This window comes from Chiloscyllium plagiosum, chromosome 7, assembly GCF_004010195.1.
Source record: "Chiloscyllium plagiosum isolate BGI_BamShark_2017 chromosome 7, ASM401019v2, whole genome shotgun sequence".
Lineage (NCBI taxonomy): Eukaryota > Metazoa > Chordata > Chondrichthyes > Orectolobiformes > Hemiscylliidae > Chiloscyllium > Chiloscyllium plagiosum.
Window position 1 is genome coordinate 60,863,404 of NC_057716.1, and position 24,178 is coordinate 60,887,581.

Sequence of the window (24,178 nt, forward strand, 5' to 3'; positions counted from 1 at the left end):
TTGTTGATGATGTTAAATGTCTCTTCTATCTTGTTTTGTTTTGTGATGACAAATGTGTCATCTACATAGTGGACCCAGATTTTTGGTTTGATGGTTGGTAGGGCTGTTTGTTCTAGTCTTTGCATTACTGCTTCTGCTATGAATCCTGATAGCGGAGATCCTATGGGTGTGCCGTTGGTTTGTTTGTAGACTATGTTGTTGAAAGTAAAGTGGGTGGTGAGGCACAGGTCCACAAGCTTCATGATGTTTTCGTTGGTAATGTGATTGTTGGTGGTTGGTGTGTGTGTGATGGTCTCTTCTAAAAGTGTGGTAAGTGTCTCCTTTGCCAGGTTGATGTTGATGGAGGTGAACAGTGCTGTTATGTCGAATGAGATCATTGTTTCTCTTTCTCTATTTTGGTGTTTTTGATGATTTTTAGGAATTCCTGGGTGGAGTGGTGTGACTCTTCTACTAGGTATTTCAGTCTTGCATGTAGTTCTTTGGCCAGTCTGTAAGTTGGTGTTCCGGGTAGTGAGTCTATGGGTCTGAGGTGGGCTCCTGGTTTATGGATTTTTGGTAGTCCGTAGAATCGTGGGGTGTTGGTCCTGTCGGATTTCATTTTCTGGAATTCTGTCTTGTTTAATTGTCCGGAATTGTGTAATTTTCTCAGGAGATATGTAATTTTGTTTCCAAGTTGTGGGGTCGGGTCTAGCGCCACCTGTTGGTAGGTGTTGGTGTCTGTGAGTAACCACAACACCATAAACAAACACATAGATCTAGATGCCATCTATCAACCACTCAAAAAACAAATAGGAAATGACATCACCACAAACCCCAGGAACTCCATCCAGGAGAAAGATATAAATAGAAAGCAGGAGATAACAGCTTCGCTTCACTTGGAGGTCACCACTAATGATGTTACCTAGCCAGGTAATGAAACGTCTGGATATCAAACCTACAGCTCAGCGAGCAAACCTACACCCTAAACCTCAACCTGAGCTACAAACCTTCACAAACCTTGCACACTCAGTAATCTTGATACCATCCAGGATGAAGCAGCCTGCTTGATTGGTACCCCAACCACCACCATCAACACTCCTTCCCATCATCTCTGACACACATTGGAAACAATGCATTCCATCTACCAGACGTACTGCAGTAGCTCATCAAGGCTTCTTTGGCCACGCTCTTCAAGCCAGCAACCTTTATCACCAAGAAGGGCCAGGTTGTAGATAGCTGTGAAAACTACTACCTACAAGTTCTCCACCAAGCCACTGACCATTCAGACTTGGAGCTACATCACTGTCCCTAAACTGTCACTTGTTCAAAATCCTGGAACTTTCTACAATCCAATGACTACAGTAGTTCAGGAAGGCACCTCCCCATTACCTTCTCAAGGCAATTAAGATGGGAAATAAAACTAACCAGCAATGCACATGTGAATGAATTAAAATAAAAGAGGAATCAAGTGGAGGTGGACTCTTTATACATACAATTCAGAAACAGAGAAAAGTGTTAAGACTTTATTGGGAGTTATTTTCACCACACCATGTCCTCCTACAACCTCACCCCAGACAGGAGAATCAATACAGAGATCATGCAGGCATTTAATAAAAGCAGAGTTGGAGGCTTCACCATTCATTGAGATTTGTATAAGCAGACTAGCATATGGCAGAAAGATAATACGTTTTTTCTAGTGTGTCTTGGATAGTTTTCTGCAACAATAGGACCAACAGGGGAGGCAACATTAGATTTAATGGGTTATATACCACATTTATTTAGTAGCCTAGTTCAGTATGAACTGTTATCTAATTGATAACATACAATCCCTACAGTGTAGAAAGAGCCCATTTGGCCCATCATGTTTATATTGATACTGTGAATAGCATTGCACCCCACTCCATCCCTATAGCCCTTTATCACATCTAAACCCATCTAACTTGCATATTCACCTTACCTGCACATCGTTGGATTGTGGGAGGAAAGCAGACCAAAGTCACACAGACATGGTGAGAATTCCACACAGGGGCCCGAGGCTGGAATTGAGCCAGGATACTGGTGCTGTGAGGCAGTAGTGCTAACTACTTTGCCACCAAAATAATTGAGTTCAGTGTCGTGTTTGAAAGTGAGAAACGTGAAATGACTTCTGTGGGTAGAATGCTATAAAGGTGCCAGGTGTCTTGGCTGGTGGCTGGACAGGTGGTGAGACCTCTATGATGCCTCTTTTTCTAAAGGCTACCTGTAGTTTGTGCCATTCAGGCAATAAGCAGACTAGCATCAAATGCCACCTTACAGGTGTCTTGCTGGCATAATGGGCATAATGGTCAGTCGTGGGCTTTTCAATCACAGATTTAATTGGGATGGTCGCAGGGTGGCCCCATATACCACACTCCTGCCTGATTAAGTGCCCTCCACAATTAAATTAGACTCAGGAGAGGCGATAATATTCCACAAGATTCTAAATTTAAGAGAGGCTCCCTTCAATAAAATGAGACAGAATCATTTCACCCTATATTTGTAAAATGACAGAAGAGAACAAAAAATAATTTAATTGATACAAAATTGGTTTATCCCCCAAGTGATGAAAATTGTACTTGTCAGAAAAAAACTGGGAGAAAAATTATCTAAGTGAAAAAATAAAGTAGAAGAGAAAATATGAAGACTGTGAAAGATTCAAAGAACTGTAAAATCCTCAAAACAGCTATACAAAGGAAATATGCAAAGAAACTTGCAAAGGATCTCAAAATCAATACAGAACTTTTTTTGTAACTGCATTAGGAAAAAGTGCATTGAAACCAGATACCATTAGTATTGTTAACAAAAATAAAGAAATGCCAGATATGTTGAGTGATTGCTTTGTGTACAGTAGAGGAAGAGATTATGTCAGAATTTCCATGTAAATTAATATAATATCAGGGATAGCGACTCATTCAAATTAACCTAAGAAAAGTGACAGTAATCAAGGAGATAACCAACAGCAAAGAATAGAAATTCAGGGAACTAGATGGCTTCCATTTGTGAGTTTTGAAGAAAGTAGCCAAGAATTTTATAAATGGTACATTTGTAATAGTCTATGAAAGTTCTCTCAATTTGGATTCTGTTTCTTTAGGTTAGAAAACTGCACACGGTGGCTCAGTGGTTAGCACTGCTGCCTTACAGTGCCAGGGACCTGGGTTCAATTCCTGCTTCAGGTAACTGTGTGGAGTTTGCACATTCTCCCTGTGTCTACGTGGGTTTCCTCAGGTGCTTCAGTTTCCTCCCACAGTCCAAAGATGTGCAGGTCAGGTGAATTGGCCATGTTAAATTGCCCATAGGTTTAGGTGCATTAGTCAGGGGGAAATAAAGGGTAGGGGAATGGGTGTGGGTGGGTTACTCTTTGGAGGGTTCGGTATGGACTTGTTGGGCCGAAGGGCCTGTTTCCATACTGTAGGGAATCTAATCTCCAAACTGCACATATCACTCCAAAATTGAAGAAAGACCAGAGAGGAAATCCACAGAGTTTAAAAAAACACACAGTTAGCCTAACATTTGTTGTTTGAAAATTATTGTAGTGTATTATTATGGATAGACAATAATACTGAAGACATGTGCTCCTCACCAATGAGTTCCAAAATAGCTACAACATTGGCATCTACCTGACAATGTAGAAAAGTACCAAGGCTTTTCCTGCACATAAAAAGCAGAACAAGTCCTACCTGGCCAAATACCATCTATCAGTCTACAATCAGTCATTAAGAAAGTAATAAAAGGTATCATCGACATTGCTGTCAAATTACACCTACTTCAAAATAACCTTCTCATTGATGCTTAGTTTGGATTCTGTCAGGGAAACACAGCTGCTGATGTTATTATAGCCTTGGTGAAAATTTGGCCAAAAGCTGAATTCCGACATGAGGTGAGAATGACTACCCTTGACTGAGTGTGGTTTCAATAACAAAGAGTTAAACTGGAGTATATGGGAATTGGGGGAAAGGTTTCTGATTCTTGCAGTCATACCTAGCATAGACGAAGATGTTTGTGATTCATGGAGGTCAGTCATCTCAGCTCTCGTACATTTCTGCAGGAGTTCTTCAAGGTAGTTACCCAATAATCTTCGGCTGCTTCATTAATGATCTTTCCTCCAGCACAAGATCAGAAGTCATAGAATCATACAGTCATACAACATGGAAACAGACACTTCAGTCCAAACAGTTCATGCTGAACATAATCCCCAAACTAAATGAGTCCCACCTGCCTGCTCCTGATCCATATCGCTCCAAATATTTCCTATTCATGTACCAATCCAAATGTCTTTTAAACATTGTAATTGTACCACATCCACCACTCCCTCAGGAATTTCATTCCACATACAAACCACCTTCTGTGTAAAATCTTTGGCGAATGTTTGCACAACCTTTATCAGTATCTGCGACTCCTTGGATACTGACGCAGTCCATGTGCAAATGCAGCAAGACATTGGCAATATCTGATTTAAGCTGACAAGTGATAAGTAAGATTTTTGCCACACTTGTTCTCCAACAAAGAGAAACTGACAATTGCCTCTTGATAATAAATAGTACTACCATCAGTAAATAACCCACAATGAACAGTTCAGTCAACCAGAAACTGAACGCACTAACCATATAAATATCGTGGCTACAAGAACAGGTCAGAGGCTAGTAATCCTGCAGACAGTACATCATTGCTTGATAACTGCACCCCCTGCCCCCGCCAATCCCCTCCACCCCCAAAAATCTATTGACCATCCACAAGGCACAAGTCAGGAGAATGATGGAATACTCCTCACTATGTCAATAAATACAGGTCCAACAACACTCAAGGAGCATGATATGATCAGGACAAACCAATCAGCTTGATTGGCACTATTTCCATGAACAATCACTCTCTTCACCAGTGACACTCAGGAGCATTGTTGTGTACCATTTGCAACGTACTCTCTTGATGGGCTCTCAGATAGCACCTTTCAAACATACAACCGTCTAGAAGGATAATATCAGCAGGTGCATGGGAGCTCCATTATATCATCCAAGCCACTTACCAATTTGACTCAGAAATATAATGCCATACTGCCATTGTCACTGAGTCAACATCTGGAAACTCCCTACAGCACATGGACAGCAGCAGTTCAAGATGGCAGCTGATCACCAACTTTGAACATCCAGTGCCTGACTGGAAGGATCACATGGCTTGATTGTTAGCCTTTAAACATTTTCAATAAATAAACAAAAGCAACATTGGCTAAGCATAAGCTCAGTCATACATTTATGCCCATATCTACAGAATTGTTTTCTATTAACTTCTACAATAACTTAAAATTATCTTCTAAGATGTTATTTCGCTATATTCCTTTTGTGGGCACTTCAGTCTCCTGGAACTAGTACAAAGTGAGTTTTCAATTACAAGGGTTTGCTTCCTTTACTTTAGTAGCTAGGTCAGCTTAAACCCAGAACTGACTTTCACAGTGAGGGTCAACCTGGAAATTCTTTTTCAAGTCAAAGCCAGATGAATCTTCTTGTTCAAATCCTCATTAAATTTAAAAGAGAATTCCCATTATCGTTCTGCATAGTACACTATAGGTGCTTGATAGCTTTATCTCTTTATGCTATCTCACTTTCAGATTCTTGTAGTCTGACCAAGCCAATGTAGTTTATTGATATTTTAGGTAAATCTGCAGCTACAGTAGCTTGTTATAGAAACTTTCCTTTTCAAAAGTCATCTCTATGGCACCATGAATAACATCTGCCTTTTATCCTCTAGTCCCTCAGCCCCCCCCAAATCTATTTTACCTTAGAATTAACTGGACAGTTTAAAATGCAGCCATTTATTAAATCTGGCAATCCTATTGAGACTTGGGGACTAACAATGTCTGCATCTGTCAAAACGGATGCTATTGTTATCATCTACAGGTGTTAGCATCTTGTTCCCACCCCAATAAAACAATGTGGAACCGACGTTTGCTTTTAAGAAGCATGCACCCAAGTTTTTTGTTGGGCAGAATGCAAAATAGGTCACATAACCCCCTTCATTTTTTGATTTTACTCTAAATTATAAAGGCGGTCCTAAAATATAATCACTTTATAAACATCTTATTTGTACAATGATCAGATGTCTTGGTTTTCATCCATCCGCTTTTTCAGGAATAGCTACATTATAGACCAGAGTTCAATTTTTTTTTTCATTTTAGCACTTTCTGTGAGACATTCTTGAGGGCTACCTTTTCATTTCCAGAGCTATTTTCTTTTTCATTCTAGCCAACTCTTTATTAGATGAAGCAGTCACATAGTCACATTACCTTCTGAATTTAGAATAATTTATTTGAGGATTTTTTTATCGAATCCCAACTGTGTGGAATAGAACAAATATCAACAATTGTATACTTGGAATGTATAAATAACATGTTTTTGTTAATTTATGATTTTTAAAAAATCTCTCCCACTTGTTCAAAATGAGACTAAGAAAGAATCTGAACTAACACAGCTTGATATTTAATGATTCACATTTAATTATTGAAGAATTAGCTTAGGAATTTCCAAGTGAAAATCTAACAGAGATTTGAGAGAATTCCTAGCAATTTCTCAGGTGAAATATCAAATTAATATTATTCTTTAAGCTTCATGCAGCCACATGTCCATTGTAATCAGACCCTCTCCCCCAGCACACACAATATCTGCTTTGTTTTCGAGCAGCCAGTTGACCTTTTGCAAAAATACCACCAATAATCAGAAGTTCACTTAGTACTGGAAAAGCTTGCTTTTCTTGAACTGCTTGACACTATTAAAATTTTGTTCAGTTAGGTCTTCCAAGGTGATGAATGACTTTGGTTAGCTTTCAGTTTGAGCTCCTTATGCAACATACTTGAAGGGACCATCAAAGTAAGTCCTCCAGCTTGCCCTATCTGACATTCCAACTCTGCCCCCTCCCCCCCATCACTGCTGCCTTCCCAACCACAGATTCTGACCCTTGAGAAGCAGCAAGCGTAGGAGAGAGAGAACTTGTGATTGGGCATGCTAGATCAACCTACGTTGGAGAAATGTAGTCTGTGATTGCAGGAGCATCTCCTCACAGGTTCACCCATGTTTCTTTCCTTGACTGGTCTACCCTGTGATGGACTTTTCATGGACAATTTGGAAGCTTTCCAGCTTGAATTTATACCCTACCCATCTATTTTGAGTGCTACATTGATCTATCTGTTATATTCTACAATGCCCTCACTGCTTTCCCAAAGATGGGCCAGTGCATATTTTAATATGTCTAACCATGCCACCTTTTGTGTTCATTGTGTACTTTGTCCAGGTGCTGCATGATGAACATTCACTTTTTCAAAACATTCCCCTCCTCTGTTCGCATTCTCATCCCCAAAAGCTTTTTTGATATTAGAGGTTTCAATGTTGGGACCTCAACCTTTTACATTTAGTTTGAATGACTTGAAAGAAGAGACTGAAACTTTAGTTGCTAAAATTACCGACGGCACCAAGGTAGGCAGGGAATAAATTGTGAGGAGAGCATAAGGATGCTACAAAAGGATATAAATAGTTTAAATCATTGGGCAAAGAGCTTGTAAATGGAGTATAATGTGGGAAAATGTAGAATTGTTGGATTTGGCAAGAAAAGTAAATAAGCATATTGTGTAGATGGTGAGCGATTCCAAAGATCTGAGATGCAAAGAGATCTGGATGTCTTAATACCCGAAACACAAAAGTGAGGTCTGCAGAAATATCATAAAATGTTATAATTTATTGCATGGGGAATTGAATACAAAAGCATGGAGGTACTTGTTCAGTGAAGCCACATCTGGAGTGCCATGTACAGTATTGGTCTTCTTATTTAAGGAAGTACTATACCTGGAATGAGTGGGTTGTCTTATGAGCAGAGCTTCGATAAACCAGTCTAGGCAGGAGTTTAGAAGATCAGAGGCAACTTGATTGAAACATATAATATTCTGAGGAATCTTGACATGGTGCATGTAGAGAGGACATTTTCTCTTGAGGGAAAATTGAGAACCAGGCTCACTGTTTCAAACTAAAGGCTTTAATACTGAGTTGAGGAGTAACTTTTCTTCTGAGGCTTTGGAACTGTCTTTCACAAATGTTAGGGAAACAGTGCTTTTGAATATTTTTAAGGCAGAGGTAGGTAGATTCTTGATTACCAAAGGGATGAAATATTATCTGGGATATGCAGCAATATAGAGTTCAGGTGAGAAGCAGATCATTCATGATCTTATTGAATGGTGGAGCAGGCCCAAAAGATTGAGTGGCTTACCCCTAATTTCTATTCATCTGTTGTATGTTCATGGAGCGGAATGTAGATCATCATTTACTGGTGACAGTTCTGAAGGCTAGAGTAGGAAAGAGGACAAAACAGGTTTTAATGCTGTGACTGAATTTACATGAGCTTAAGAATAAAAAAAAAGATTATTTATAGATAGCATTTGATGACAGAACACCAGAAGAGCTCTGGCAAGTCATAAAACTTGGCCTCCTGAATTTTGCAAAGTCACGACAGGAATTGTGGAGCCTGTAAGACAGAAAGGATTGATATCAGATCAGATTTTCTCCATGATGGAAGAGCAGAGACAGATGAAAGGTAAAAAGGATGTGGATTATTATAAATGTTAAAGACAGTGATTCAGAGACAGATGTGAATGGATAAATAGAAATAATTAAATAGCAGTAGTAGATGTATTTAGTACCAGGTGTTCAAATAACTAATTTAGGTAAAACTTTGACACACGTGGTGGTTAAAAAAAAAAATGAAACTCCCTTTTTCAAATGGCAATTGAAGCTAAATTAATTGTAAATTTTAATATAGGTTGACAATTTTTTTAAATCGAAAGGTGCCATGGCATACAGGTAAAGGCTTTCTATGAAATTTGGTCACAGATATGCTAGGATCTCACTGATTCAAGGGATTAAATGGTTTAGTCCTAGTCCCAGATTGCTTGTTAATTATACTTTTTCTTGCCCAAATGCTAATAGAACATAGAATGATACAGCACGTTACAGGCCCTTCGGCCCTCAATGTTGTGCTGACTTGTGAAACTAATCTGATGCTTATCTAATCTGCACCGTTCCATTATTATCCATATGTATGTCCAATGCCTATTTGAATGCCCTTAACATTGGCAAGTCTACTACTGTTGCAAGCAGGCTGTTTCTCGCCCCTACTTTACTCTCTGAGTAAAGAAACTACCCCTGATATCTGTCCTAAACCTATTACCCCTCAATTTAAAGCTATGTCCCCTCATGTTAGCCTTCACCATCCGAGGACGAAGGCTCTCACTGTCCACCCTATTTAACCTTCTGATTATCTTACATGTCTTGATTAAGTCACCTCTCAGCCTTCTTCTCTCCAATGAAAACAGCCTTAGTTCCTGCAGCCTTTTCTCGTAAGACCTTCCTTCCATATCAGGCAACATTCTAGTAAATTGCCTCTGAACTCTTTCCAAAGATTCTACATCCTTCCTATGTTGACCAGAACTGTATGCAATACTCCAAGTGCAGCCTTACCAGTGTCTTGTACAGCTGAAGCATCACCTCGTAGCTCCAAAACTCAATCCCCCTACCAATAAGTGCCAACACACCATATGCCTTCTGAACAATCCTATCAACCTGGATGGCAACTTTCTGGGATTTATGCACCTGCACACTGAGATCTCTCTTTGTTCATCTACACTACCAACAATTTTACCATTAGCCCAGTACTCTGCATTCCTGTTACTTCTTCTGAAGTGAACTACCTCACACTTTTCTGCATTAAATTCTATTTGCCACTTCCCAGCCCAACTCTGCATTTTATCTATGTCTCTCTGTAACCCATAACATCCTTCGGCACTATTCACAACTCTGCCTGTCTTAGTGTCATCTGCAAATTTACTAACCCATCTTTCTACGCCCTCATCCAGGTCATTTATAAAAATGACAAACAGCAGTGGACCCAAAACGGATCCTTGCAACACATCACCGGTAACTGGGCTCCAAAATTTCAAGTTCATCTCAAAGTTTCGTTCAAAATACCTTTCAAATATTTATTAATAATTGATGCTGCAAGGCCTATCTTTCTTCTTCATGCTGCTTCTTTTCATTTCTGAACATTTCCCATCAACCATCACCCTCTGTCTTCTTTCAGCTAGCCAATGTCTGATCCAAGCAGCTTAATCACCGTCAATCCCGAAACTCCCCATTTTGTGCAATGGCCTTCCTGTGGAACCTTACGAAATGCCTTAGCAAAACTATGGGGTTTTGGATTCAATTTTGTTGTCATTAGAAATCCAAACTTGTGTGGAATTCTATAAGAAGAATCTTGGACTTTTGTTAACAGATCAAGTACCTGAGCATCCTTTTGATAAGGCATGAAGTGACATATTTATGCTGCTCTTGGCTGACTTGCTTTCTCAGAACCAACAGTAGCTACTTGTGACCGATATGGATTCCATTACTGATATTGGTGCACTCAGCTGTGTCTCTCCATGTACCTGCACATACAAACTATACTTCTCCTGGTGTCATATAGCCCAACTAGCTGATGTGATACTAGGATATTAATATTGAACAATACAGGTCTTGCCAATGACCGTATTGTTCAGAAATGAAAAGAAGTAGCATGAAGAAGAAAGATAGGCCTTGCAACATCAATTATTAATAAATATTTGAAAGGTATTTTCAATGAAACTTTGAGATGAACTTGAAATTTATTACTCTAAAATTTATCAAACCAGTCAGTCAATGAAAATTTCAATAGAGCCAACATAGTGGAGTATTGGCCTTAACTAAGCATTTCAGACAGGATGTAACTTGGCCAGTTATACATCAAAAACATATGGTGGTAATAAGTGTGAGTAATGGTCCAGATCGGTTTTGACAACCACCATGCACAATAATGTTTTCATTCTTTTTTCAATTCTGTTTCCAATGCTCAAGTCCTCTCCACTTATTGAACGTCAGGAGTGTTTGACCGAAATCTTCCTTATATGTTCTTTTCCATGCTCAACTAGCTGAACTTTCCCAAGATCACTTAATTTATACTTTTTTCAGGTGGGGATATCTGATTAAAATTATTAAAATTTACTTTACTAACAAGTATTGAGGTCATTGTCTAAACTTTGGTTTGAAAACTCTGCCTTTAATGTAATTTGTCTGACATTACCTTGTGAACCTTTGCCCGTACATATTGGCCATTTTAATCACTCTTACCTTGTCTTTTCCTTATCACAACTCAAGCTGTTCCTTTCAAAGGTGATCTATCTTCCCAATAGCATCTCTGGCACCAAACAAACTCTCAATGGTTTCATTCATTCCACTTTTAATTATTAATATCCGAGACTGTTTGCAAGATATGCTAACAAGCTATTCATAATGACTTTTCAGTGCAGCTACTCTTATTTCCTTTCAGGCTGTTAAACCACTGTGTTGTCTCACCACAGCAACATTTAATTTATTCCTGCACACTAATGAACCTGGACTTCAGCGAGCATCCTTATTAAGTGAGGGTAAAGGAAAGGTTTAACACAGCCATGTCACATTGTTGTCTTTTCATAATTTGATATGATCGTGGCTGTTTGAATAAAGTAAGTGATCCAATCTAAGAATAACGATCTCTCTAGCATAGTTGCCATGGAAAGGAAACGTGAAGTAATTTCAGCTTAAATAAACAGTCTTAATAAGCCATTGCCCAGTTAACTTCCTATATAAACTGAAAACTCACCAGTCCAGCATGTTTGTGACTAAAGCATTTCTAGAATAATATTAAAATACCTAAATAATATTAAAATAACAAAAAGTGTGTAAATTGGATATAAGTATGTATCTGAGACATAAAATATGCCAGAACAGTTGTTAAGACATTGAAATGTACATTTTCAATTCTGTTTATTTGAAAATAGGGGTCGATGCATTAATTCAGTGTTACACAGAGATTTAATTCACTTGTTACCAGTGCCTACAAATTAGAATTTTTTTTATTCATCAGCGGGACATGGCATTGCTGGCTGGCCAGCATTTATTGTTCATCCTTAGTTGCCATTGAGAAGGTGGTGGTGAGTTGTCTTCTTGAACTACTGCAGTTCAAATGCTGTAGGTAGATGCACAATGTCCTTAGAGAGAGAATTCCTGGGTTTTGACCCATTGACAGTAAAGGAAGAGCGATATATTTCCAAGTCAGCATGTTGAGTGGCTTGGAGGGGAGCTTTTAGGTGGTGGTATTCCCATGTATCTGTTGCCGTTGATCTTCTAGATGGAAGTGGTTGTAGGTTTGGCAGTTGCTGTCTAAGGATCTTTGGTGAATTGCTGCAGTGCATATTGTTGATAGTAAACCCGGCTGCTACTGAATATCAGAGGTGGAGAGTGTGGTTATTATGGATGTGGTGCCAATCAAGCAGGCTGCTTTGTCCTGGATGGTGTCGAGCTTCTTGAGCATTGTTGAAGCTGCACCCATCCAGGCAATTGGAGAGTATTCCATCATGTGACTGGCTTGCGCCTTGTGAACAGGCTTTGGGGAGTCAAGAGGTGAGTTACTCACCACAGTGTTCCAATATGGAAAAACATAAGGCATGAAGCTTTCCCTCTCCACAGCCTCCACTCCAGCTCCCTGCCTTCTTACAGACTCTAAGGCACTATAACCCTATTTCTAATTTGTAACAGATAGCATTTTGCAGGGTCAGGCACACAAATTATAGGTAAATGAAATTTTCAGATTCTTTTATTTTGGAAAGTCAAAGTATTCAGGAAAGCTTTTGCTGAAGATTTTGTATATATAGTAAAGAATGTGACCACATTTTCACAGGGTGGTCAGATAAGTAGGTGACATGTTCATATAATGGCAGCTGTTATAGTGCCTTTAGAGTCTGGAAGAAGGCAGGGAGCTGGAGTGGAGGCTGTGGAGAGGGAAAGCTTCATGCCTTATGTTTTGCCATATTGGAAGCTGCCTATCCCATTTACCTTGACTTTGACAGGAAACTGTCTGGTAGGCCAGCCAATGGAGAAATTGGTGTGCCAGACTATTCAGTGCTCGCCTGCTGCCACATTGAGTTCTCAGCTGAGTTCTCTGCAGCAGTACTTGTCTTTCACCTTGCACTTTGATGAGCTGGTGAATGAATCATTCTTTATTTCTGGCTGCTTGCAGTCCACTTGTGTCTGGTGAATCACCTCATGCTGATCCCAACTTTATTACGAGCCTCAAGGGTAAATCAATGACAGCATCTGCTGCAAATATCACATAAATTGATAGGTTTTCTCATCACTGCTCTGCTGTTGCTTCTTCCTGTTGCCACGTGGGTTGTTTGTTCTTGAGCGTTGAGGTAAAAACTCAGAAGGGAAGGTTCCTGTGACTGATCAGGTGTGGGTTGAGCAGCAAGTGGTCCATGGTTAGACCATCGGCAGTGCCCATCATGCGAGATAGCTGGATGATGGTGAGCACTGGGTTGAGAAAAAGGCACAAGGCAGTAGGCTGCTATTATCTACAATATTCACCCTGTGATGACATGGCAAGCTACCTCCTCATCACCCTCCTTTACTTTCTTTTTGGCTCTTGTGGATTTAATTGAAGTGGAAGAAAGACAGAGAGATGATCTACCCTTTCTCAGGAAATGAATTGATAATTTAAATATTTTAATAGGGCTGGCAACCTCTACCCTAACTTGCTTTGTGGATTTGCCCTGGCGTGGTTGGGATTTCCAAGACTGAGGAAATTCAATGGCTGGAGGGAGTAAAGCCTTTTGGTCACCCAAGCTCATCACTTTGGTAACTCTCTGGTAAGCCAAAGGAAATCATACCAGTTATTCTGGCTGGTTTCCAGGCCTGTTCACCAAAAATAAAGCATGCTTCTGGATTTCCCAACAAAAGCTCTGCCTGTGCCTCCATAAATAGTCTAACCTTGTCAAGATTCTGTCACTTTGTAGCTTCCTACAAAATTTTCCCAAAGTTGTCAGCAGAGATTTTCCATAATCAAGCTTCCTTTTCTTTTGGTGCCAAAAATAGAAATTGCTGGAAAAGCTCAGCTGGTCTGGCAGCATCTGTGGAGAGAAATCAGAGTTAACGTTTCAGGTTGAGGGATCCTCTCTCAGAACTGCCTGGCACTGTGCCCTTTTCAAGAGTTCTGTGCCTCTCTGTTCACAAATACCACAAATCCTCTGTAGAGGTCACATCACCAGAAAAGATGCTGGATTTGAAGAATCCTCCCCTGACAATATTTGTTAGTAGCTTTCAGTGAGGTGAACAGCAAGCACTCTCCTACCACTTGCTCACCCTAACATTGTCAGTGTTAATTAGAGATGTACAACAAATGCTGGACTTGACATACTTCACATACAAATTTAAAAAAAAGAGCAAAATCCAGGTCAGTACATAGAGATCTGAATTATACATGCAATACTTTTAATAATTAAGTACTTGCATAAGTAGAACATAATTGTTCAGCATATTTAATTTAATTTGTTTTACGTAATCACTGGGATATAAACCAAATATCTTTGATAGAAGCTGTCAGATCCCTACAGGCTACATATGCAGCATACAAAATTAAGTTTTGCACTCCCAGTAAGATGCTGTGATATGAAACCTCAGGCCAAAGTTATGATCCAATACTATTCCATTGATATTCCAACCTGTGCGCTCCATAACGACAGATTGGGAGTGAGGGATTTACTTAGACTTCCATCAAAAACAGCTATTTAACACAAACAGATCAGAAAACTGACCCCTTAGTGAATTTCAAGACTCAGTCGATCTGTAATTGTGTTAACCATCAAGATGAAGGAATAAGGAATTGTAATCTAAAAGACAAGCAAGACAACAAAATGAAATTCACAAATTTGAAGAAATGAGAACATATGTGAATGAAGAAAGTAATATTCTTGACATTGTTTTAAATTATTCCTGCTTTACATTTGGGAGAGCAGAAGTATTACTTGTCGGACTGATTTGTAACAGTCTGTGAAAATTATTGTCTGATAATACCAAAAAAATGGAGTCACATAAGCATTGTATATTTAATTGAATACGCTTGTGTGTTAACTTGAACAGCCAGTTTTATTTGCAGATGTTTCAAAAATGACTTATTCTGAATTTTGCAAACAAAATAAAACTTTTTTTACTATCATTACATTGAATTTGAAAAGAACCTTGATTTACACTTTGAATACTGCCAACTGTTCTAGCTTCTACATTGCAAAATATATAGAAGCAAAGAAGTAGTGCAAACTTGATTTGCATGAATGATAGCAGAAATCAGAGGTATACCCATTGGGAAAGACTGAACTAGCTAGAACAATTTTCTGTGGAAAGGGGGTGACTTACAGAGATCTTTAAAATTATGAAGACTTTTGATAGACAAAGCATGGAGAAACTATTTCTACTTGTGGTGAGTCCAAAATTAGGTACAATGGATATAAAATAGTTACAGATATATTCAAAAGAGAATAAAGAGATACTTCTCAGATAACAGTGCAAATATGAACTTGCTACCATCTGGAATGGTTGAGGCAAATTGTATAAATAAGTTTAAGGAGAAACCCCATTAGTACTTGAGTTAGAAAGAGATAGAAGAATATACTTTTGCAGTTAAATAAATTAAGAGGGAGGATGCACATGTGAGTATCAATGCTGGCATAGATCTTTTGACCAAAGTGTGTTCTGCAATTTCGAAACAATTTTCTGTAACATGATGTGATAACATCGCAAGGTGGAAAGTATCTAATGGTGTTATTGTGGTAATTCATGGTGATTATGCCAGCTCTCTCCATAGTTTGGACACTAACTCTACCAAATATACACAATAATTTTATTTTTCTTGTACCTGTATTGAGAAATGAACATTGCTAAGCAGTCAGCTTTTTGTTTGTAATGTAGATACACATCATGCATTATAATTATGAGCTCATGTTGAATGTTAGCATAATTTTCACCTCACACCATTCAGCATCATTCAAATACAGCATTGGAATTCATACACATCCATTTATCTATGAACCATTCCATTAATATTTGGATGAGACCACAGTTCACAAGCAATTCTAGGGTAAGGTAAATGATCAACAAGTTGGGTAATATATGAAGCATTGCCTTAACTAAGGTATTCTTGTGGAACTAACTGCTTCAATTGAAAATTAATGCCAGCCAGAATTTTCTTTGAAATTATTTCCCATAATTTACTTATATTACTGCATTTTTCTCTCTACAGATTTTTGTTTATTCTCTTGGGGCCTCTTGGTAAAGGTCCACAATATCATGAAATTGGCAGGTCGATTGCAACCCTGATGACTGATGAGGCAAGTGCTAATTCCCAAGTATTTAATTTAACATGATCTGCAATATCTGTGCTACACTTTGATTATTCATTAATTGCAAACTTGCTAATCTATTGTAATCAACATGGAGAATGCTACACTAGCAGGCAGTTTAAATTACATTTGAGGACTGGACAATAATAAATTGTTCAAGAGCTTCAGAGAACAGATGTTGAAGTTCCATTATGATGCGCAGATCGTCACATTTTGTGTGTATCGTTGCTACCAAGAAAAAGAACTGTGTTACTTTGGTACTTGGTTCTGTTTTTTAAAAGTATTTTAAGGGTATGACTGGTGAGAATAGAATGATTTATATAGATGCTGACACTGTAGCCATGTTTGGAATTGAACCAAGCAATTGATCTTCAGACATTTGTAGTGTAATTTGTCCTTTCTCAATCCATGTTTTCTTTCTTATTTAAAAAACTGAATGCAATAATTTCATTTGACATCACCACTTACTGTTTCAGGATTATGCATTATTATAGAACTATAAATAAATAAATTATTGGATCACTGATTGCAAGTATCTTTGAAGATTTATGCATGGTGAATGTTTAGATTTTATGGCAATAATGCCAAACCTGTGATAACTAATGGTTTTATTCTGTTAGATTGTTGACTTGTAAGGTGATTTGTGGTTTTCAGGGAATGGTAAGTAAATGCTGACTTAATGTTGACTCAGTCAATGTCCTTTCACTTCTGTGTCATTCATACAGTAGGGGCAATATTTCTGTTTGATGTTTCAAGCTTTCTGTTCTGCAGTCTGCACATTCTACATATGCACATGAGATTCTTTTGATGCTTCACCCGATGCTGTTCGGGTTAGTACGCCACCAGACGTCTTCTGTCGCTTCTTTGTCCCTTCACTTCCACCCTCGCTTCTCACACCCTTGCCTTAATCCTTAAATCTCTCTTCCCACATGCTTCTATTTCCATTCTCCATTCTCACCTTTAAAGTTCCCAGTATCAATTACCAGCATCAGGAACTTTTGTCACGTTTTCTCTCACTCCCACCCTTGCTCCTACCCTCACTGATCTATGCATAGACTTTCTTGGCTTCTCTTTCTAAACTGAAAGTACTTGCAACAAAATTCACACAATGATGGCAAGTGACAGTATATATAATACTTGCAAATTATTTCATCTAAATGTCCCTGTTTTCATAAAAATGATTTATATATTTTATAATTTGCAAATGTATGCCACACAATATATATGGGCGAGTCAATAAACAAAATCACACATGAACAAAAACTGTTCATTGTAGACAATCCCAATTTTATCTGTCTCTACATTCATTTCATCCATAATTTCTAAAGTGATCATGTCTCTAAATGACATATATATGAGTTGTTGTCTACTAAATCTTGGGGTGATGTTGCTTCTCTGGGGCTGTCATTCCCATGGCATGCGCTTGAACCGAACAAGGCACTTGTTTTTCAGAATCCACAATTTTGCTGGGTTTATTTTAGAAAATAAGAACAGGAATTGCTGGATAAGAGTTAACATTTCTCATACAGTGACCCTTCTTCTAAGTAAGACACTAACTCCTATTGCCCTCCGCAGATGCTGCCAGACCTGCTGTGCTTTTCCAGTAATTTCCATTTTTGTCTCTTATTTCCACTATCCACATTTCTTTTGGCTTGTTTATATTAGAAAATATTGGGCTGTTGCTTTTCCTTGAACATGGAAGATTTCGCACTCCCTATTAGTATTGACCTTCATCTGCCACATGTTTGCACACTCCACCAACTTACTGATGCTTCCCTTGCAGTTTATAATACTTACAAGTTTTACAATAGCCACACATTTTTAAGTTGTGTAATGTATACTAAATTTTAGATGATTAATATTTATCAGGAAAGCAAGGTCCCAATACTAACAACTGGGAAATTCCATTGCCAATCTTTCAACAGCAAGCAATAAATCCAGTATCCATTCTTCTCTTTTTCCTGTCATTCAGCCAACTTTTGTACCTACGCTGCTTTTGGGTCTTTAATGCTCTGAGCTGTAACTTTGCTCAAACATTTGTTGTGTAGCACTGAAATCATGGAAGTGCATGGACACCACATCAGCCACATTGCTCCAACAACCCTCTCTTTTACATCTTCAAAAGAATCCCAGCAAGTGAGTTAAATCTGGATTTTCCTTAAGAATTCAACACTGGCTTTCCTTAACTACCCTATATCTGTCCTTGTTGTCAACTTGGATTCAGGCTTGTTTCTGAAAGAGGAACTAAGACACCTTTCTTTGTGGATGGAGTTCATAAAATACATGGGTTGAAAAGTATGGTGCTGGAAAATTCCTGATGAAGGGCTAATGCATGAAACATCAATTCTCCTGCTCCTTGGATGTTGTCTGACCTGTTATGCTTTTCCGGCACCACATTTTTTGATTCTGTTCTCCAGAATGTGCAGTCCTCACTTTCTTCTAGACATAAAATACTTGGCCTTGCAACTCCTTTCTTAAACTAGTATCATACTATATTGCTGGTTTAATAGAGTCCCCTCTTCTCCTTAAATAACACTTCTGAAGACATTAAACAATCCTTGAATAAAACTAATGAAAATTAAATCAATTTTTTTTTTCATATTTACTTCCGTGCAATCAACACTCAGTTGCAGCAGTGTGTACCACTTACAGGATACACTGCAGAAATTAATCAAGGTTCTTTTCGATGGCACCTTCCAGACCCACAATGGTTCCAAACTAGAAGGACAAAGGCAGGAGCTGCGTGGCACTACTACCTGCAAGTTCCTGCTCAAGCCACTCACCATCCTGAGTTGGAAATACATTGCCATTCCTTCAGTGTCTTTGGATCACACTTCTGGAACTCCCTTCATAACAACATTGTTGGTATGCCTACAACATGTGGACTGCAGCAGGGGTTCAAACAGGCCTTCACTAGGGTATATATGTTGGCCTGAACAGCAAAATCCACATTTTTAAATAAATTAAAATGCACCCACTTTATAAACAACTAAGTAACAATTTTTTTTCATATTTGATATAATTCAATTTATTTTCTACATTCCCTTTTCTTTCATTAAAGAGAAAAGAAAACCTTAATGCATTCAATCTCAAAGCAACCCAAACAAAAAATAATTTTTCACATTGTTGTAATGTGTCATACCACTGGGGTCTTTATTGAAGGATCTCTAACAATTTATTGAGTTAAGTACCTCTTTTGGTGAAATAATGTGACAACTGGCACCTTGTGTCAACAGACCTTATTTTGGAAATCTCTTTTCTTTCTAACATTTGCTTTAAGCTAGCAAGGTCAATTTTTAACTTTTTCACAGGGACACCCTTTATCAAATATATGTGATTGCAAAAAGAAGTTATTCACAAATTTGTCTCAGATTGCCCTGAATCCAGGATTTCCTTTTGGATATTGGATGAATACGTTACGGTTTTCTAATATGACATATAGAAAAGTCTAACTCAGTCAAAATGATTTGTATCAGGAATTAATGTTTAACAAATTTGCTAGAGTTCTTTGAAGATTTAACAAGTAGAGTTGATAAGGGAAGCTGGTAGATATGGTGTATTTATATTTCTAAAAGACTACCTGCTATCTTCAATGATCTGTGCTCATACATAACCAGTACTCTCTGCTTCTGCACCCTCTTTAGAGTTGTACCTCTTTTTTATATTGTCTGCCCACATTTTCTACATTACTACACAATGCATTATTACACACCTCTCTACATTAAACTTTATCTGCCATCTATCCAATCACTCGACAAACTTGCCGGTGTCCTTTTGAAATTCTATGCTGTCCTCATAGTTTACACTGCTTCCCAATTTCATATCAAATGCAAATTTTGAAATCTTCACCTGTTTACCAAAATCTAAATTATTAATATGTATTAGGAAAGGCAAGGGTCTAAATACTAACCCTGGGGATCTCCTACAAACTACAAACCTTCCTTTGGCTTGCAAAGTATCCATTGACCATTTACTTTCTGTTTACTATAATGCTGTGAATTTTGCATCCAGATTGCCACTGTCCCTTTCATTCTATGGGCTATAACTTTTCTCGCAAGTCTTGTGTGGCACTGTATTGAATGCTGCCACATTAACAGTATTACCCTTGTTGAAGTTCTCTGTTTTCTCTTCAAAAAACTCCAGAAAGTTAGTTAAACATTCATTTCCCCTTTAGAAATCAATGCTGGCTTTCCCTAATCAGCACATTTTTTCCAAGTGACAGCTAATTCTATACTGAGTAATTGTTTCTCGAAGCTTTCTGAGGTTAAACTGACTGGTCTGTAATTACTCGGCTTATTCTTACACCCTTTTTTGAGCAAGGGCATGATATTTGCAATTCTCTACTCGTCTTGTACCTATCCTGAGTCTCAGGATGATCATGGCCAGTGCCCCTGTAATTTCCACTCATTTTCTTCAGTATCCTTGTATGCATCTTATCTAGTCTCATTGCTTTTTGAACATTAAGTACTAACAGTCTATCCAAGAGTTCTTCTTCATCAATTTTGAATCCAACTAATGAGAAAATTTCCTTCTCTCCGCTTTGGCCTGTCCTATGCCCCTGGTAAAGATGAATGCAAAGTCTTCATTTAATTGCTCATCCAAACTGCTGCTTCCATGTGTAAATTCCCTTTTGGGTCCCTAGTTGACCTTAATCCTTTTACCACTCTTTCATCATTTATATATCTACAGAAGATTACACTTTGTGCTACCTGCCAGTCTTCTCACATAATTGTTCTTTGTTTTTTGAATACAGTTTTTCACTTTCTCTCTGAACCCCGGTTCTCAGTGGCATTTTGTAACTGACGCATCTGTCATAAGCTCACCTTTTCATCTTCATCTTGATTTCTACCTTCTTTGTCATCCAGGGACCGTTTGATGTGTTTACTCAAGATTCCCTTTTGAGGGAATATACCTTGACTATATCTGAAACACTTTTTTTCTTTGAAGGTAGTCCATTGCTTAGAGTATTTTCCTGCCAGAAGGGAAAGTGATGACCTGTGCCGTTGCAAGTTCTATTCTCATTTCCCTTAGTACCTTTGAATGTAGAGACAAAAATAGAAATTGCTGGAAAAGCTCAGCATTTCCAGCAGCATCTGTGGGGAGAAATCGGAGTTAATGTTTCGTTTCATAAGAACATCAGAACTAGGAGAAGGAGTAAGCCATCTGGCCCTTCGGGCCTGCTCTGCCATTCAACAAGATCATTTTCATGGACTCAGATCCACTTAACTGTGCTCTCACCATATCCCTTAAATCCTTTACTGTTAAAAAAAATCTACCTTAGCTTTAAAAATGTTTACTGAAGTAGTGCCAACTACTTCACTGGGCACAGAATTCCATAGATTAACAACCCTCTGGCTGAAGAAGTTCCTTCTCAATTCAGTCCTAAATCTGCTCTCTCTAATCTTAAGGCTATGCCCTCTTGTCTGAGCTTCATCTGCCAGTGGAAACATCCTCTCTAGAACATAGAACATTACAATGCAGTACAGGCCCTTTGGCCTTCGATGTTGCGCTGATTTGTGGAACCAAACTGAAGCCCATCTATTCTACACTATTCTATTTTCATCCATATGTTTATCCAATGGACCATTTAAATGCCTTTAAAGTTGGCGAGTCTACTACTGTTGCAGGCAGGGCATTCCATATCCCTACTACTCTCTGAGTAAAGAAACTACCTCTGACATCTGTCCTATACCTATCACCCTTCATTTTAATGCTATGTCCCCTCATTTGAGCGAACACCATCTGGAAAAAAGACTCTCATTGTCCACCCTACCTAACCCTCTAATTATCTTATATGTCTCAATTAAGTCACCTCTCAATCTTCTTCTCTCTAACGAAAACAGCTTCAAGTCCCTTAGCCTTTCCTCAAAAGACCTTCCCTCCATACCAGGCAACATCCTCGTAAATCGCCTCTGAACCCTTCCTATAATGTGGTGACCAGAACTGTATAGAATACTCCAAGTGCAGCCACACCAGAGTTTTGTACAGCTGCAAAATGGCATAATGTTGCAGCATGCTGCTATGTAGAGGGACCTGGGGGTCCTTGTGCATGAATCAAGGTTCATGGTTCCGACGCTCAATACATCTACCAATAAAAGCTGCTACACCGTATGCCTTTTTAACAACCCTATCAACGTGGGTGGCAACTTTCAGGGATATACGTACATGGACACCGAGATCTCTCTGCTCATCTACACTACCCAGAATCTTACCAGGACTCTTTATTCCTGTTGCTCCTTCCAAAGTTAATCATCTCACATTTTTTCACAATAAACTCCATTTGCCTCCCCTCAGCCCGACTCTGCAGCTTATCTATATCCCTCTGTAACCTGCAACATCCTTCAGCACTATCCACAACTCCACCTACCTTAGTGTCATCCGCAAATTTACTAATCCATCCTTCTACACCCTCATCCAGGTCACTTATAAAAATGACAAACAGCAGTTGCCCTAAGAGATCCTTGCGGTACACCACTAGTAACTGAACTCCAGGATGAACATATTCCATCAACCACCAATCTGTCTTCTTACAGCTGGCCAATTTCTGATCCAAACCACTAAATCACCCTCAATCCCCCGCCTCTGTATTTTGTGCATTAGCCTACCATAGGGAACCTTATCAAATGCCTTACTGAAACTCATATATACCACATTAGCCGCTTTAGCTTCATCCACCTGTTTAATCACTTTCTACTTCTATCTTATCTATTCCCTTCATAATTTTATATGTTTCTATAAGATCCTCCCTCATCCTTCTGAATTCCAAAAAATATAATCCCAGGCTACTCATTCTCTTCTCATAAGCCAACCTCATCAACTCCGGAATCAACCTAGTGAACATCCTCTGCACCCCCTCCAGTGCCAGTACAACTTTTCTCAAGTAAGGAAACCAAAACTGCACACAGTAATTCAGGCGTGGCCTCACCAGCACCTTGCACAGCTGCAACATAATACCTCTGCTTTTAAACTCCATCCCTTTAGCAATGAAGGACAAAATTCCATTTGCCTTCCTAATTACCTCTTATACTGGCAAACCTGTGATTCACGCACAAGGACACCCAGGTCCATCTACATAGCAGCATGCTGCAACATTATACCATTCAAATAATAAGCATTTTTACTGTTGCTCCGACCAAAATGTATGACTTCACATTTATTAACATTGTATTCCATCTGCCTACCCTTCGCCCACTCACTCAATGTATCTATCTTCCTCTGCAAAGTTTCACAGTCCTCTGCAACTTGGCTGTGCCACTCATCTCAGTATCATCTACAAACTTTGACCCTATACATGGTCCAAATCATTTATATAAATTGTGATTAATTGTGGTCCCAACACCAATCCCTGAGGCGCACTACTTGTTACTGATTGCCAACTAGATTAGCATTCATTTATCCCCACACTTTGCTTCCTGTTAGTCAACCAATCTTTTATCCCTGCTCATACTTTACTCATAACGCCATGCATCCTTATCTTATGCAGCAGCCTTGTGTGCAGCACATAGACGAGGGTCTGTTGGAAATCTCGGTACATTACATCCACTGGGTCCCTGTTGTCCACCTTGCTGTAATGTCTTCATAGAATTCCAAAGAATTTGTTAAGCATGACCTGCCCTTCATGAACCCATGCTATGTCTGCCCAATGGAACAATTTCTATTGAGATGCCCTGCTATTTCTTCCTTGATAGTGGACTCAAGCAGAGTCGAGATTAGAGTGGTGCTGGAAAAGCACAGCAGTTCAGGCAGCATTCGAGGAGCAGTAAAATCGATGTTTCGGGCAAAAGCTCTTCATCAGGACTAAAAGCAGAGAGCCTGAAGGGTGGAGAGATAAGTCAGAGGAGGGTGGGGGTAGGAAGAAAGTAGCATAGAATACAATAGGTGAGTGGGGGAAGGGATGAAGGTGATAGGTCAGGGGGGAGGGTGGAGTGG

The 24,178-nt window shown here is 38.9% G+C and overlaps 1 protein-coding gene across 3 annotated transcripts in view; it reads left to right on the forward strand.

Moving 5' to 3' along the window:
* LOC122551630 (sodium-driven chloride bicarbonate exchanger-like) overlaps positions 1–24,178 on the forward strand; it is a 270,998-nt gene that overhangs the window by 138,899 nt on the left and 107,921 nt on the right. For all 3 annotated transcript variants that reach the window (XM_043693863.1, XM_043693862.1, XM_043693861.1), the window contains one exon: positions 16,150–16,237. In XM_043693863.1, coding sequence (XP_043549798.1) covers positions 16,150–16,237 — 88 coding nt within the window. The remainder of the gene's footprint in view (positions 1–16,149; positions 16,238–24,178) is intronic.